Consider the following 18438-nt stretch of genomic DNA (forward strand, 5'->3'; position numbering starts at 1 on the left):
CGAACATCTCTTAAAAAAAAATACCATATTTTTATTCAAACAGCAACACAAAATTAAAGTTTGTTTCGTTTTAGTAAACCTGGTACACATAGAATAGACCTTGGAAAATAACTGGCTACTTTTTGGTTATTACTAAAGGTACAACAAGCAGACGTGAAATTTATAAGCGAAAAATATGTTAGTTCTGGTACATTATTTAAAAAAAATACTTAGTACATAAAACATCAACGAGCTTCTAACGTATTCTAGTGGCATTGCGACTCACTATGTTCCCTCACCGTAAGAGCATCGGTTAGTATTCAAACTAATTTACGTAACTTCGAAAATAGTCTTTGGAACATTGCCGAGGTGGGATTTGAACCTGTATGCATACGCATCACACGTTTTAATCGGACACCGTACTTATTTGACTATCGACGCTCACGTGATATGTATGTATGTAAAATACAGGTAAACAATATATCGACACCTTCCTTCGTCTAGAATCAAAATTTGACATCTAAAAGCTTCAAAATGGACGAACAAGACACGCAATTAACTGGATTATAAAAAAAATATACTTAGAAACGATTATTCAGTTCATTCGTATTCGACTAACTAGCCAATTGGCGAAAAGAAATAGAATTTGTCAGTGTTTTTGTGCGTTGATATCTCTTTAATCCGACGCCTAAAAACTCTGAAATTACGTTTTCACTTTCTCTCGAGAGATGAACATTAGACCTTTATTTATTTTAAGATTTTGGAAGGAAATTTGTCATGAATAAACGTAATGAGTCAGGAAATAATTAAAAAAAAACATCTCTCCTTTTTTTTATTTAAGAGCTAACTATTGTCGGTGAAGTTAAGCGGAAAAAAATAAAATATTCTTGATATCTTAATTTTAATTCCATTTCTGCCACCCAGCTGAACGACTATTGGCTCTTTCTATCTCGTAAGGGATCATGACCTACGATTTTTTATACAAATAAAGCGTGTCGGCATGAAGACACACATTTGTTTAAAAGATATTGCAAATCTAAAATTTCATCATTTTATTAAACTTTAAGTATGATTCTGTACCTTAAAAGTTAATTTGCAAAGTATTTTACTTCAGTCTTTTCTACACTGTTCGCTCTGTCTATTGCAAGGGATGTAGACGTGACTATAGAGCTAAATTTGATTAAACTTCATAAATGAAATTCCCACAAGCTCTTATTCTCTTCATAAAGACTGAACATTTCTATGTAAAAAGTTTTGATGATAAGAAATGTAACCGAATAAGAGACAGAAAAAGTAAGCTCTAGGAACTTTTAATAAGTTAAGGAGTCATTTTTGGCCATCTTTTTTAATGTGTTTAAAAATACTTTTCCATTTCTATAATAATTTATTATAAATTGCATATTTTTTTTACCAATTGATATTGTGATGTATATCTTATAATTTCACCTATATTAAAAAAAAAAACATATAATTTAAATTTCTAATGTCTGAGAAATAACCGTTGAAAATATTTTTTTTTAAATAACGTAGTTAAATTGGTTACGACGAATGCAAGTAACGTCTAGCGTTTTTTAACTAGGGCCGTAACTACTTCGTACATTTTTGTAGAAATGTGAAAAATAAGGTGTGGTTACTATTCCTTAGAGGTGTTCATGGTTTTAAATTACGGAAGGCAGAAATTTGAAGACCGATGGTAAAATGTTCTGCGTTATGATTGCAAACATTTTAAACTTTTTCAGAAGTACAAACCAGAATCTGCGTTATTTGTAATGTGAACTTCATCGTAAATTGCGTATCTTCTTTTGTATTCGCTATCATGAGGAAAAGCTTGGCATTCTTCTACGACTAAGATTTTTAGATCTTCATCTTTACTTCTAAGTTAGGCTATTTGTTCTACTCTGTTAGGTATAACTAATAGCAAATTTTAAATTTGGTATAATTATTTACTGATGACAACCCTGACGCGGCACATCTTAAACTATTTTTCTTGAAACATCATCTATTTTCTTTTACTGTTTATATTTTTTGCTGTAGACTCGGTGACTGGATTTTCATAACTGGTCGGTTAAACATTTTTAACCTACTATGGCGAGAAATGGGTACATATTTTTTATGACTTAACTTCATTATAAAAACATGCAATGGCGCTTCCAGTTTGGGAAAATGTGTTATGTTTGTGTGATGGCAATCATTCATATGGATTAGGGGATATACTGTGTAAGAAATATTACAAAGTTTTGTAAAAAATGTGATTCAATATGTTTTTCATTTTCTAAAGGATTGGTGCTGGAAAATATTTAATAACTAAACGTTAAAAAATGTTTTGAATAAATAAATCAGCCTTACTGAAATGAAATGGAGAGATTTCCCGAATTTGGACTTCAAGGCAAACAATGCAATAAAGTTGACTATACATATTTCATTAAATATCATAATATTAAGTTGAAAGATGTGAATAAGATTATGAAAATGCAAAAGGTGGCCTTGTTGATATTTGTTATCACTTTAATGCAATTTTATGTCATATTTTTTGGGCTTTGAGAAAGAACAACTGCTCAATTTTTTAAATACCTTAAAAAATAATTTGGAAAAAGAAAAAATAATCTATTATTAATATCCTATACTGATACTGTACTTTATTTTTTATATATGTTTATATTATATTTATACCGTACTTACTTACTATAAATTCGAAGATCTTTATGGTTCAAGACGACATCTTATAAATTCTTGTTATTTTGCTCAGACGACATCGTGGGGCGAAATATTGTCGTTTTTATGTACATAGTTTTCTTATATTTTTGTTGCTTTACTCTTTATTACTTCTTCCTGGCGAATCCCGGTTGCCTCATCACCCTTCCTGAGAAGAGCCTGTGGTGCGCCTGCGCCTTATTGTATAACCACGATCCTGGGTTAAGAAAATTATGTTTTTACACGAAGCTACTCTTACCTGACCTTTTCAAGGGAACCCAATACATACAGATGCCAGAAAGTGCTAGATTTCTTTCGATATCTTCCCTCACCAAACTTTGGTGAGCTATCAAAAAGAGGTTCGATATTTCTGGCCTAAATATTCCCATAATGTTAACAGAGTTTCAACGCTCTATCGCTAAATACATCTGAAAATGACACGGAGCATATTTTTAACATGATGTTGTAGGTTAATTGATTCTTTAATATTTTATTTGTTTCATGAAAAAAAAACTGAAATTCATCTATAAAATTTTTAATGCATCGTTTTGAAATACAAGACCAACGGTTGCACGAAGCCGTCATATAATTGAACGATCTTTTACAAAAACCTTTTGTGTAATGTAGTAGAATATCTCACAGACACAAGAATTTTACCAAAACGTAACAATAATCTGAAAAAAATGATGTAACGAACGTGACAATTCACGATCCTTTTGATTCTTTGTTTTGCGCCGTCTCTGTACAATTGTTAAGTCTGTGCGGTTGATACTGCTGACCGTTCACTATAAATAGAAGTGGGTACTGACCAATTGGACATTGCCTCACTAACGACCGAACAAGGGGCTCGTACCCCCAAAGGCCTAAACCAAAACTAACTAAGCTTTTGTGAAAGTATTGGAAGGTTAGAAATTTTGTGATCTTGTGAAATGAAATTTATTCGAAAAAAAATTTTTTTTTTCTAAATATTTTTTGAATTTGAATATAAAGTGTTAATTAAGTTTGAATGTGCTTTCAGTTCGACTGAAGACAAAATGAAGAGCTTTAGGACTGTTCTATTATGCATTGGTAAGTTTACGTTCATCTAGGTATTTTCATTTGTCACTTAAACTCGAAAGATTATATAAGGATTTGCCCATTGGACAGTGGGTTCGATCCCCATAGTTATGAATTAATTAAAATATTAAGACAAAAATAAATAAGTGCCTAAAGTCTAAAAAATGGCAGAAAAAAATATATTTGCATATGTACTACCTACATATAGGTAGTTATCCCAGCTTTAAGTAGAACCGATTTTAATGCTGTTTTGTATAGAATTGGTTATTTATTCGATGATTATGAATACAATAGATTTATTTTCAAAATTGGATACAAGGTATCATTTATTGACGTCACATCATTTAAGTATATGTATGTTCTTGGTATATATGAATTTCCAAGGAAAGTATAGCTTTGTATGCTTGTCTGAGTATCGAAAAGGTCTTAAATGATCTATGAAGGTAAAGACTGTGTAACATACAGATCATCAGATACGCTAAGGATGAATTTTGGAAATTCCCACAGGATGGAAACCGTGGAAAAAGCTTACTTAAAAAAATAATACAAGCTTTGCGCGGGGATGAGCTCTCGTGGAAAATTTAGGAAAGAGAAGCATATGTCACTTGAAGATATACTCTATGCTGTGCCTAATTTCGTGTAAATCAGTCCCGTAGTACTTATTTGAGTTTATTCGTTACAAACATAAAAATCTTTTCACTTTATTAGTGTGGATGTGGATTTAAATTAAAGTGTTGATTTTTTTGAAGAAGACAAAACTACTTAAATGTTTCCTTGCGCTTGATTTTCATCTTCACCAATTGATATTTTCTTAGTCAAAAAACAATCCCCAAAAAATAACTGATAAAGTATTTAAGTTATTTCATGATTTTACAAATATATGTACATAAAATCACGCCTCTTTTCCGAAGGGTTAGACAGATACCTACTTACTACATTAGGTTTCGGGTATTTGAAGTGTTGACTTTACCTTTTGCCAGAATTTTTAAACGATATGATTTTATTCGTAGAGAGATGTTAAATTTCTCCACAAGCCTAAGTAACTACTTGTTGGTAATTCTTTGCTAAGAGTAAGTAAGTTATGTAGAAGTTCTAAACATTTTCTATCAAAATACAGATCAAAGTTGTCACAATAAAAACTGTAATAATTTCTTTATAAAATTACTATAGTTGGTTCCTATAACAACGGTAGCGCTTAAAAAAAGATTTTCAATTAACTTGTAACGAAAGTGATAATTAGGTTTCTCGGAACATTTTCCGCTGCTAATTTCAAAGTCATCTATTTTTAGAATAGTTTTCTTATTTTACAACTGATCAGTGCGACCATTTAACTTATTTAGACCGTTATGCAGTAGCTAGTGATCGGATTGGGCAATCGCCTTTGAATACAAATTGCATTCACAAAACAAAAAGAAACTCGAACTGACTTTCTTCTATAGGCCTTTTTATTTTAATTAAGCATGTTGACAGAAAACCTTGTATTATTATGGTACAACTTTTCATTCACCTCATTATTCTTGGATAAAAGTGCATTGTAAAGAATTGTTCAATTGATAAAATTGATTATGAATCTTTAACAAATTTAAAAGTCAGATTTTTTAAATTGTAATTACCATAAGGTACTTAATAGGTATTTTAAAAACTGCATATTTTTTTAAATACCTACAGTAGTACTTATACCAGAATACCTTTACTTTTTGTTTCAGCTCCATCTTTTTCCATCTGTCAAAATTTTAAAAGGTTTTTTAGCACTCAAGTTTACTTATGTAACTAAACATAAGTACTTTATTGGCCAAACAATTTCGCGCCATATAAGTCTATAACTGATGCGTAATATATAATGAGAACAGAAGTACTAATGTAGCGTAAAATACGGCGTAATATTCGGAAGAGCTAGGAATAGTTCCGTTACTGGTGATTAAATAGTTGGATAACAATCTCATCAATCAACGATTGCATGTTAGCTGAAAGAAATTCATTTAAAATTGTAATTATGTTGAGGATGGTAATGGTAACGTTGCGTTACTTACGTGGTCTTTCCAGGATTTAACTTGTAAACACACGTTAAAATTATATAACAGGCAGGCAGGGCAAGAAAGAGTTCTTGTCGCAGTGTATATGGACGATAGTATTCTCTACGGTCGGAATTAAAAACAGAATTTAACAAGTGAGGTCGTACTTAGTATTAGCATGTATATTAACCCAACAAAAATAACTTGTTCCCAGGCACTTTAGCCGTGGTATCTGCCGCCCCCGCCGCACAACGAGACAGCTCTGCACAGGCCTCAGAATATGAATACGATTACGAAAATGCCCCACAGACTGCCCAAGCCCAGGAGCCACAGGAATCAGCCAGCCATTATGACGCTTACATTCAAGACGTCAAAGCCGCTGCTAGCGGAGGAAATGGTGGCAAGAAAGGATACAGTCAAGGCAGTGGTTTGAGGACTATCGCTGTTGGATCCGCCAATCAGGCGAAGACAGCCCTTGGTAATCAAGCGGCTGCCGGTTGGCAAGCGGCTTATCAAGCTAAGAATACGTTGGCCCAGTCAGCGGCACAGGCTAGCGCTACAGCGCAGGCAGCGTTGGCTGGAAAGCAAGTGATCCTGTCTGGATTGGAGCAGCAGGTCAGGGACGCGAAGGTGGCTCTGCAAGGAGAGGAGATGCAGCTGCAACAGGCTAAGAGAGCTGCCCAGGCCGCCGCTCAAGCTGCCCAGCAAGCTATGCACCAGGTATAAATGTTTGGATTATTCAATTCTTTTTTTTTGTTTCGCAACTGTTTGAAAAAATATTTTTGGATTAGAAATGGGCCTTATCGGGATAGCTACTGCGATATAGTCAACGAATTTTTTTTGTAAGAACGAAGTACTACTTTGTGCTTGTTTACAAGGAAAAATGTAACTGACTTACAGTATCGAAGAGAAGACTTTCAGGAATTTAGAAAACTAAATGCATGTGACAGAAAGAAGAACAGCAAGATAATAATTAGGTCTGTCCTGTTTAGCACGAGTTACCTAAAAAAATACATGTACATTTACCTAGTAATTTTATTAAATTTCAATTTCAATTAAGTACAAAATAACGTTAGGACCCTAAAGTTTCTATTCTTCTTTTACTAAATTACAACCTGCCATTAATCGATCATTGAGGCTATTACAACCTTTAATAGTTATGTTACTTGTCACCAACTTTCATGACTATTACAGCCCTATTGTACTTATTTTAGTTTGATTTAGTCACGTTTGACGTTCGAAAATTTTGTTGTACTCATGCTGACTTGACAAAATGGGTTGACTGGCGTAAAATCGATGAAAGGCTCATTTTTTTAATAACAACTTGTTTTAAAATTTGGATTGATTTTCAGTTTATGACTTTTGCATATTAACCTTGTGTTTCTGTTTAATTTATTACAGGCACTAAGTCTTAGTGGCTAATCCGCTGTTATTTTATATTTGTCCGTATTACTTTAAATTATGTAAGAAGACATAAAATAAGTATCCGTATTTGTAAACTATGTTCAACGGACATAGAATTTTAACAATGATCTATAAAGCATTCAAAAAGTTTTCACTTAAGTTCTTTTCTTCTTTTTTTTATGCAATATCTTTAGCTCCAATTTAGTGATCAGAATTTTCGCAAAGTGTCACTTATTGAGTGTTTTACGCAACAACAGTTTTTGTAGTGGTTTGTTTAGACGGTGGAGTTTTTAATATGCTTTTTAGACGTTTCAGCACATTGCAATTGCAACAAAAACTTATTATAATTCACTCTAGACGTCAAATGAGTTCAATGCCGTCGTACTTAAAAGTACTTATAGTCTTGCCTTGAACCTTATTGTGTGTCAGTAAGTTAATAATTGAAACTAAGCAATTGAATGTGATACAACCAAACAATTTAATCAGTTGATTGGTCCAAAATGGTAGAAAATAAAATACTTCAAGAATGACAACAAAGACAGAAACTTCAGGTTACCTATATAAGAGAAGACAAGGCAGAGTGACAGAAGAGAGAGCTTTAGCATGATCTGCCAGATAAAACAACATTATATGCTTTAACGATAACTAAGACCGATGTTAACCAGGATAATGTCAGGTTGTTAAGAAAATCTTACATATCTTATTCGAAGTTGATTTATCATTATTGTGGTAACAGAAACATTATCATCATTATCGGCCCTTTCCAGAGTTTTCAGATGATTTTTTTTTAAGATTAAATGGTGCGATCAATTTAACTTTCGCTTACGTAACAAGTAATTCTCCGTTTTCTTGCCCCCATGGGAATCCCACGAACAGAACGGGGTAAGAAAGAACAAGTTTGCAGTTAATCAAGACTAAATACGAAAATTCCAGGTGCAAGTAATCCAAGCCGCTTTGAACGCTGCGCAAGCGACGTCTGAAAACGCTAACGAGGCAGCATCCCAGGCCGCTGGAGAACTTGGTGCCCAGACTGCCATGGTGGGCGCTGCCAGACAGAGACTCAGTGCCCTGCAGGAGCAGCTCCATGGAGTCAGGATCGACTTCGAGGCTACTCAGGCCGCGGCGAGAAAGGCTCAGGTATGTATTTTGGATCACTTGAAGAAGATACCTATACTTTAGATAGAGATTTAAGGAAGGAGAAAGAGAAGGCCTTTGCCCAGCAGTGGGACAGAAAAAAAGGGTAAAAAGTATAAAAAAGCTTAAGAAAACCGTATCTGTATGGAAACAGTGATGGAAAATGTTGTACCTAGTACTACATTTGGGCAATACATGTTGAACAGATCACTTGAAGGAGAATTATAAATAGATTTCGAGAGTTATAGAGTTAACAAGGATGTGTATAAGCCTACTTGTGACACACGATTCAAAACAGAGGATGATTTGCTTGAATAAACTCAAGCACCATTTTTGTGTCATAACTTAATCAAAATTAATTCAAATGAAAGTTTCCGATCAAAGATTAAAATTACGGTTTCTTTCCATGAACAGGAGGCACAGAGGAACGCGAAGGCGTACGTGTTTGAAGACATAAAGATTTCGATCTTCTATTGAATCGTATTAAATTATAATTGCATTTATTTCTAGTGATAATAATATTAAGAATTCGTGTAATAATTTATTGTTTGATGAAATTCAAAGGATAGAAAGATAATTGTATCACGAAATGTAGAGCTGTTGGCAGTCATCTCGAAACTCATTCGCTTTGCTTCGCAATTATTGCATGACACGGTCCACTGCCTTTAAAAATGTCGCCATCTCATTTTTTCCGTGCACTTCTATTCCGGTTTTGTCATTATTTGTCAAGTGTCTTTTGATCAGTTCAATAAACACTTGAAATTAATTTATCTCTTTCTTTTCTTGACCCTCTACGATTTGTAATTTCAGTTTAACTGTTGCATTACAAACTCTCTATTTATTAGCAACTCTATGTCACTTTAAAATCTTGTGGTTATTTTACACAATATTTCTTATTCAGTAAATCTTTCTTATCTATAGTAGTTATATTTACAGTAGATTTAGTTATTTCCTTTTCTAAAAAAGTATATGATAAGCCATTAACCTGTTTATAAGTGTTTGTTGTTAATTTATTTCTGAAAGTATTTCTGTGAAGGTATTTCTGTTTGATTTTTTTTTCGTCCATTTCTTATTTCCGGACAGTTAAGTGAAACGTTTAATTCTCCTTTCGACATGTCCTATCTAACAAAGTCTATTAAATCTCTAATCATTTGATTTTTATTATTTCACAGTGGTTCAACGGAATATCATTGATAATCTTGTTTGTAAAATTTAATCTCGTTTTGCAGGCGGCGGCACAGCAGGCCCAGGCTAACGCAGCGGCAGCGGCTGCCAAGGCTGCGGCAGCTGGTCTCGGGGGCGGTGGTCACCACCACGACGGTTCCCAAGAAGGTACGGCATACGAGGAGTACAAGGTTGTGCCAACGGCTGAACAGAACGGCCAGGACTACTACACCCTTCAGTCGGACTACCATCACTAGTAACAATAAGGTTTTAGGTGAATTTGTTCTGGAGTTTTAGATATTTTTTAGTTTATTTGTGACTGTTTGATTTGTTTATCTTTTATCGTATCTTTGCCTTATTTCACCTATTTGGTATCTTACACTTTCTTTTCATGATTCAAATTTTAAATTATTTTCTTCTTCTTTTAAGTTTATATGTACATAATTTCCTTTTTCGGTTCTTACTGCTCCTTTTAATTTTATTTTTTCCTCTTCTTTTTTCTTTCACTTCATTATCTTTTTTGATTTAACTTTATCTTTGGTTTAACTTTCACCGGTTTCTTTAATATCGAACGTCAAAATAAGCTAAGAATCATCTAAGTCAGAACTGTAGTTAATTTAATATTAAAATAGGAATGCACAGTCATCCACAGCATCATACACTATTTATTGCATAACATCCTATTTTAATATTAATTAAAAATGTAGTTACTAATAAAATGTAAATAAAAAATGTAATAATATTAATAAGTTTGCGAGTCGTTGTGATATTTTTCTATATTTTTTTAATTTTTTATCATCACGATTTATTTATTACGTTGCGAATCCGTAAGCCTTTGATTCATCGTTTGATTGTATAACTAAACTAGTTACACTATTAAAGAAGGCGAATTAAATACAATCGACTTCAGTAACACCACTAATAATAAAATTAAGTGCGATGTCACACCTGGAGAGGATGCTACTTTTGTATGAAATTGTAATAAAATATGTTTTGTTAATGTCTGTTATTTAATTTACTGTTGATTTATAATTGACTGATTTAATGTTATCTGACATGACTTTAACTTTTTCTGAAACTCTTCTTTCTTTTGACTTGACTCTTGACTTTTTAGACATCTCACTTAATTATAATAGACTGGACTGTACTTATTTAACTTACTAATATGAAGAACCCCTAACACTAAGCCATTAATTTAAGCTAATTAAACCATTTACTCTCTGTAACTAATATAAGACTTATAAAATATCACCTTCATCATTTCATAACACGTAGAAAAATCATATTGATCATCATCATTCTTCTGGCGTCTCTCTAATGCATTTTCCCTGAAAAGGAGCCCAGAGTCTACCTTCTAAATATCATCAAGGACCCTATATAATCATTAGCGTCATGCTGATTTAAACAGGTTGTACGAAATTTAAAAATAAACATTTCTTTCTTGACATATCAACTTCACATCATCAAATCAACAGCTCAAATTCACAGTAGTAGGTGTACTGTAAGTACATGCTCAAAAGGAAATCTCGCCAGAGAAGACTGCTACGAAAAACAATCTGTAAAAATTTTGTACTAATATTTTATGGTCAGATCATTTTTATAGCAAGCTGGCGGAATTGTTTGAAAATTTCATAGTATCGTTCTGCCAATTTAGAAATGCTCATTAAAATAATTGGTATAGGTTGGCCAGGCAGAAATAAGAAGGCCTGAATAGAATATATGTGTGAATTTAATGATATTAATGTCCCTTAACAAACAACGAAATGATTTGTAGAATAGGATCACCTGCATATGTGTTAACAGCCATATAAAATCACTGTAGCGTTCATTATCAAGCACAAATCCTGCCCAAAGGAAGGACCAATTCCTCATTCCAATTCCAGCGATCGATGTTAAGCTAAGTGCAGATAGAAAATACCACTATGTGCTTTTCTCGTACCTGCTTCAAATCCCTTTGCTTTCTCGCATTTTTACGAATCCTATATGGTTCGATAAGCGAGTTGTTTCCATTCTTTCAGAACCGTCCCCTGTAAAACCACGGCCACCTCAAAAGAAAAACGAACAACAAACCCACCATGAACCCGAGGCCGAGCCCGAGCACGAGGCAGAGCCCGAAAATGAGCACGAGCACGAGCACGAAGACTCCTCTGAATCACAAGAGCACGACTATGATTATGACAACTCATCCGATAATAATGCACCAAAACCAATAGTATTAGAACTAGATTCATTTTATAAATCTAACACGAAAGAACCCAAAGATATCCGGATCCAACCGGTTGCATCCGCTTCCGAAGTCCAGACTGAAACAGTCCCGTCGCCCAAGCCAATCAAATTGCTCGATGGTGATTCCTTTGATAAAATCTTCCCTGAAACATATGTAGAGTTAAATAGCCTTTACAAAAACAAGGATCAGAGTTTATGGCAACCTGGATCATCCAACTGGTGATTATTTGATATACGTTGAACAAGGTAGGTAATGTTGTAATAGATTCATTAGCGTTCAAAATGAATCATAATATATTTTAGTAGCTGATCCAGCTAAACACAATATTTAGTAGTAGGTACTTATTATATTTCGTCAAAAATTTTTAAAGTCTTTTGATAAGTTTATGAATGCAAAAGCATTTGTTTGACTGATTATCTTTACGTTAGGAATAGCTCTTACTAACTTGTGGTGTGAGAGAGAGATTTAGATTGGACGTTATTTCAATAGTAAACTTAAAACTTTTTATTTAACCGATATTTATACCTACTTGAAAATCCTTTTCAAAGGTTGGTAAAAAATGTCATAAAATTTTCAGAAGTGGCAAAAGAAGAAGCAGCGGAAGAAGAGGACGACTGTGAAGAAGAAAAATAAAACGTTTTAGAGACCAGCAAATTTTTTTTAACATAAATGCCATTTTATTGTTTTAGTAATTAGAGATAAAACATTTATATTTTAGGAAAACTTTTTATAATACATATTTTTAAGATAATTTCTGTGTTCTATAAATTCCTTGGCCAACCACATTTTTCTGCAGCATACAACATACGCTACATGCGTATGAAGGTAGGTTAAGTAAGTGTTTACTAGTTTACTATACTTGTGCGTTGTGCACAAAAAAAAATTATATATTATGCGAAACACTTACTTGATGGAAATGGCCTGAAGCTGAAGTTTGGATTCCCGCCAATTGCATAGTGCTGTCAAATGTCATTTAAACGCAATCGTGAAGAAAAGTTTTACGCAGTGTATTGATTCATTTTGATTTTGCATGTGGATATTTGCATACAATATTATTAAGGCTTGGTAACCAAATACATGAAATTTGATAGATATATTATATATAACAATAAATTGTGTACCTTTTCGAATATATTAGTGGTGTCAATAAGCATTCTGTGACATTTTTTTTAATGTAAGTATTTGTTCAATGTTTACTCAAATGAAACGTAAACGTCATTTCTTTTCAAAACGTGTGTGTATTGCTCGCGTTGTAATTTTTCAAGTTTAGATTAATTAATTAGAATTATGTCTGTTGTTAAAAAGAAGAAGCATGTGTCAAAAAAGAATAAGAAGGCATGGCGGAAATATTGTGATATCACTGATGTGGAGGCCTTCCTTGAAGACCAGCGTTTGGAAGAAAGACTTGGGTGAGGTTATGTTGATAACATTATATTTTTTTAATTACATGAATCTTATGCACTTTTATCAATATTTGCTTTCAATACTTGTTGAAATTGTATTAATTTATTACTTCTATCGTAGCAGGGTCAATCAAATGTTAAGAAAATATTTTGAAACATAATTAAAATTATATTATTTTAGAAAATTTGATACGAAGCCAGACAGCGAGTTGTTCGTAGTAGATACCCAGGGTGATGGTGATGTCGAGGTGAAAAAAGTGGATGAGAAGCCAGTGGTGCTCACAGCCAAGCAGCGGAAGAGACAGATGCTGAATGAAACGCCAAAGTGTTTTGAAGTTTTATTACCCTCCTCTAAGGTAGGCAGTGATTTCTTGTTTAACTTAATATGAAAGGAAAAACATAAAACTTATATTTTAAAATGAGTAGGAGAGAGAATAATGAATTTGTGTTTAATTGTTACTTTAATTAAGAACTACGACCCAACCCGCGGGGTTAACATTTATATGTTACCTTCCTTTATTTGCATTATACCTTGAATTACTCTATCTACTGAAAAAACTGCATCAAAACCCATTGTGTAGTTTTGAAGATCTAAGCATACATACATAAAGATGCTGGAAGTGACATGTAGTGAAGTATCTTCAGAAGAATAAACCTTAATGCTTTGTGAATGTTGTGAATTCATGTAAATAGGTAAATAAAAACAAAACTAATCTTTTATTTTCTCTTTTTGCCATTATTTTCAGGTAGAAGACCCAAATAAAAAACGCAACCACAAGAATCCTGTGGGATTCAAACCCACTGCCCTTAGTAAGGTCACAGAGAAACGGCGGCTAAAGAGAGGCATATACGAAAAGAAGGCAGTTGATGCTAGAACTAATCGTAAGATCGCACTGGATAAGAAGAAGAAAAATAAGAAAACCAAGGAAAATTTCAACTTGGATTTATGGGGAGAAGATAGTTAGTATATATTTTTTTTTTACGATAACACTAAAACACAATTGCCGTCCAATTTCACATCATTATAAAAAACAATATACTAAAGGACTGGATTTGCTCCATACAAAATGAGAAAATAGCCTTTGTAACACCAGTATGTAACACTTGTCTGTGTCAAATTTCTTCATTATTTGAGTAATATAGGGTTTAAACATAACAATAAAAAAAAGTAATTTTCTCCTAAATTACTTATTATTTTGAAGTATGGAGTGATTTAGAATGGATCTCTGACATTATGATATTTATTATTAAGGTCAGGTCAAGAACACCTTTATCAGATTCATGAATGTTGAAGCAAAAGGTGTATGCGTGGATGATGTTGGAAGTTGTTACAGATGGAAAGATGTAATCTCTGCCAATCCTTTCGGGACAGAGGCGTGATTTTGTGTCATTTAACTTTCAGTACCAGAAGCAAAAGGAATACCATCAACCCTGTGCGATGAGTTTATCCCCCAAGAAGCACAACTCCACAACGTATTGCCGGACAAACGGCTGAGACCCAAGCCTCCGCCACCAAAGACGATAATCACGAGAGCCGCTGTGGAACCACCTCATCCGGGAATCAGCTATAACCCTACTTATCAGGTAAGATATTTAATTAAAGTTATTACCAACATGTGCAATTTCATTGATAGCTTTGATTTGCACATGGCGAGAATAATAAATTCATATGTACATACATATAATCACGTCTTTATCCCTTGCTTGGGGTATAGGCACAGCCAACAGTCTTTAGAAAACTGAAAGGTCAGATAATTTTTTCATCCACACTCAAACATGTGTTAGATGTTAACTTGAATTTTAAAAATTTAATTAATTTTCTTGAACAATTTCAAAATGAGAGTTATTTCTGTATTATAAGAAAAGTTATTTACATTGTATCTTTTTATATTTCAGGAGCATCAACAACTCCTTCAGGATGTGGTGCAGCACGAGGAGAAGATGATGAAGAGGGAAAGGCATTTGCTGAGGGTCACCACCGGCATGTTCAGCAAGGTCACGCAACAAGAGAAAGAGGTGAGTAATTTTATTGGTGTGATGAAGAAAAAAAAGGCTAGTTTAAAAAAAGTCATTAAAATATAACATTCTAAAAATATTTGAGTCTTTTTGTTATTACTGGAAGAAATTTTCGTTTTTAAAGAAAAAAATTGTGAAATGTTTTTAGAATAAATTTTGGTCTGGGCGACAAAATAGGATTTTTCTTTATTGGGATATACGTGAGGCGTTTCAATGAAATGAAGTATATCATTATCCCAACTAGGTAAAGTTTCCATGTATTGCGCGAAAAACTATCGCTGTCCCATTTTGAATCGAAACAGCGATAGTTTTTCGCGCGATAAAAACGCCGTCGCGCATTCTATACTACCGGAAGAAGTATCAATTCATTTATTTTCTTGACTACAGTGTTGAACATGGTAATATGTGGAACTTGTGCTATTCACTAGGAATGCAACTGGGACAAGCGGAATGAGGATTTTTACGTCCTTATCACTTACAGGGTAAACAGAGCCAACATATAGTCATCAGACCCTAAGTCCCATGAAAAGTGAGAAAAAAGTGATTTATATTTGTTATTGTCAATTTCCAGAACCAATGGCGCGAAGAAATGAGCGCAGGTCTGCCTAAGCCGCACAATCCAGCCAACGATAGTTCTGACTCGGACACAGATAACGAATACAAAGCCGTGAACCCGCCGGTGAAGAACAAGAAGAAGGACCACAAGGCCAGGAGGAAACAGAAGGAGAGGCTCGCCGAGAGGGAGCGGCTGAAGAGGGAGAAGGTTGATAAGAAGAAGATCACCGATATATACCGGTGAGGTCCTGTTCGAAAACGGGAATTAACGGGATTTTTCCTTTTACGTGAGCGAAGCTGCGGGCGTAATCTTTTTTTATCCGGTTAAGGTTAATAAATTATTAACCTAAACCGGATGACCTCTGTGGCGTGGTGGTAGTCCCGGGTTCGTATCCCGGTCAGGGCATGATGAGAAACGAAACGAACAAAATGAACTGTTGGAACCGAGGGCGACAGGTAGGACCCAATGAAAAATAATCTAGTCCATTTTTCTAGAAATTTCGTAGGTACGAAATGTCTTGAAGACGGCTTGAGAACAGCTTTTATTAAAGCACTGTTAGTAATTGCCATTAAGATGATAATATTTTTTTTTCCAGACTTCGGAAACTGGAATCATCCATCACCAAAAGGGAAAAAATTCAAATCGAAGAGCGTTCGAAACGCGCTGAGAAACGCGCTGAAATCGCGGCGACCGCAGTACCAGCGCTCAACAAGAACAAAGTGGCCAAGAAGGAGCCGGAGTTCGTTGACCCTGAACAGCTGACTGGTGATTTGAGGCATATCAATGCTAAAAGTGAGTATCTGTTTCAACTTATAAATCAAGTGTAATTTAATTATACAAATCTCTATATAGAATGAGCAACAGAAAGTAGCTCATGATGCTGAGTGTACTGTTTTATCGACTGAGGCATATCAATGTTATCCTTTCAGTCCCCACCAGATATTTGCCATTAAGAGTGACTTTTTATTATTGTTTTACAGTTCGTAATTTATTGATGTCATTAAATGCTTAAAAGTTGCTTACGAATACTGCATGTACTGTTTTACCGATCGATCTTGCTTGAGTGAAGACAACATTCTGGTTAATGTTTCGTTTTAGACTTATTACTAGAGTAGTAACTTTGAACATATTTTATCGAAATGCAATGCGTCATTGGATAATGAAAGTATGTTTGTAAGAGCGCTCGAAATGCGCTGAGAAAAAGCTTTTTTTTTCCATATAAAGTTTAAAAATAGGAAAAAGGCCGTTAAGGAGTTCGTTAACTATGAAAAATATTTCGACAGGCAAATTGTTTTCTTCGTTTTACGGCGGGTGGGCGTAATTAAGTAGTAATTCACACAAATAATTTTTTTATTTAAGGTAATCTTCTCCGAGATCGCTACGAGTCGTTGCAACGTCGCGGCGCCTTAGCCGGAGCTAAGCTCATGATGAAGAAGAGGAAGAAGGCCAAGAGCTACTTCAAACCAGGACATAAGGTCACTGACCAGGACGTGGAAAGATTCCTCGCCAGAGCTGCGGGGAACAAGTAATGGTGTTGATAATAAATCTATTTTACCTAGTATATTAGACCTTTTTATTTCGTGTCGTGTAGTTCTCAGCGTCTTAGTAATGACCACCCCATCTGTTTCCCATGGATGTCGTTGAAAGTGACTAAGGGAACAGGAGCTTTACCCATGAAACAATACGGATTGGGTTCCTGTCCGCAGATGGAAGTCAACTTCGTGTAAAAACCTGGCTTAGCTAATGCAGGAACATAGTCAAAAGGCGCAGGAGTCTGGGGGCTCCTCTCCAGAGACCCACGGAGGCAGGACTTTCCAAGATAAGTGGCTTATCTTAAACGCCATGGAATTTAAAATACGGCATGTCGCTGATTTTGACCTTTATAGCTTTAAGTTGGAATGTTACCATCAGACCGATTCCTTTAATTAAAAGACAGAATAAAAAATAAAATAGACAATTATTTTGTAAAAATTTACTAAACTGTCCTTAAATTAAAACTAAAGTAGTACTTACAAATATTTTACAATAAAGTGGCAGTTTAACAGTACTATACAACTAGGATACATTCGATGTAGGTAACTCAGTAGGTCGGTTACTGGCACGATATAAAACGTAAAATAACCGTTGTAAGAAGAGAATCGCCTCCAATCTATATCAGACTTTTTTGAAGTTGGTTAAATTTCTAAAACCTTCTCCTAAATTAAAAAAAAAAGAACACTTTCCTGAAAACCGCATCAAAATCGGTTAAGTGAAATGTGGACATACACACATATAAACATACATAGAGGTCGAACTTAGAACCACCTTTAAAAGGTAAAAAAAATACAAATTTCTGGATTTAGTATGCATAAAAAATGAATAGTTTACTCAATGAAAATGAAGCAAAACTTGAAAATAAACTGTGATCTGACTGACCTTGCATCAGATAACATAATCTTTTTAATTTTTTGCTTTGAACGTACCTAAAAGGAAAATTTTATTTAATTACATATTCTTTCATATTTTTTTTAAATAACGTGCCAACCTTAACCGACTTGTGTTTAAGCTAGGTTTCCTTAAAAATAGGAAAATACAAATTAATCTAATACATATTTATAGTAACAAAACATAATAAGTTAACTATATTATGCATAAAAAGCTCGTATCATACGAACCTTCATATAATTTTAACAATTTTTATATATTTTGTTCGCTTATTAATTTCAGCCACAATGACTAATCGTTAATTCTAGTTTATTTCTAATTATAAACCAAAATATAAAAAATGAGTGAATAAAGACCAACCTCTTTTTGATT

At 34.0% G+C, this 18438-nt stretch overlaps 2 protein-coding genes across 2 annotated transcripts; both read left to right on the top strand.

The window, feature by feature from the left end:
- The first annotated feature begins 3497 nt into the window (after positions 1-3497).
- On the top strand, positions 3498-10416 carry LOC106131452 (uncharacterized abhydrolase domain-containing protein DDB_G0269086-like). The gene is made up of 5 exons (XM_013330563.2): positions 3498-3574; positions 3689-3738; positions 5953-6458; positions 8076-8279; positions 9506-10416. The coding sequence occupies exons 2-5, from the start codon at positions 3705-3707 to the stop codon at positions 9695-9697; spliced, it is 936 nt and encodes a 311-aa protein (XP_013186017.1). The 5' UTR covers positions 3498-3574; positions 3689-3704; the 3' UTR covers positions 9698-10416.
- A 2467-nt stretch (positions 10417-12883) lies between these two features.
- On the top strand, positions 12884-17203 carry LOC106131519 (ribosome biogenesis protein NOP53). Its single transcript, XM_013330634.2, has 8 exons — positions 12884-13076; positions 13252-13426; positions 13817-14030; positions 14473-14654; positions 14967-15086; positions 15658-15881; positions 16238-16434; positions 17002-17203. The coding sequence occupies exons 1-8, from the start codon at positions 12955-12957 to the stop codon at positions 17169-17171; spliced, it is 1404 nt and encodes a 467-aa protein (XP_013186088.1). The 5' UTR covers positions 12884-12954; the 3' UTR covers positions 17172-17203.
- The last annotated feature ends 1235 nt before the right edge of the window (positions 17204-18438 follow it).

This window comes from Amyelois transitella, chromosome 20 (assembly GCF_032362555.1).
Source record: "Amyelois transitella isolate CPQ chromosome 20, ilAmyTran1.1, whole genome shotgun sequence".
Classification (NCBI taxonomy): domain Eukaryota; kingdom Metazoa; phylum Arthropoda; class Insecta; order Lepidoptera; family Pyralidae; genus Amyelois; species Amyelois transitella.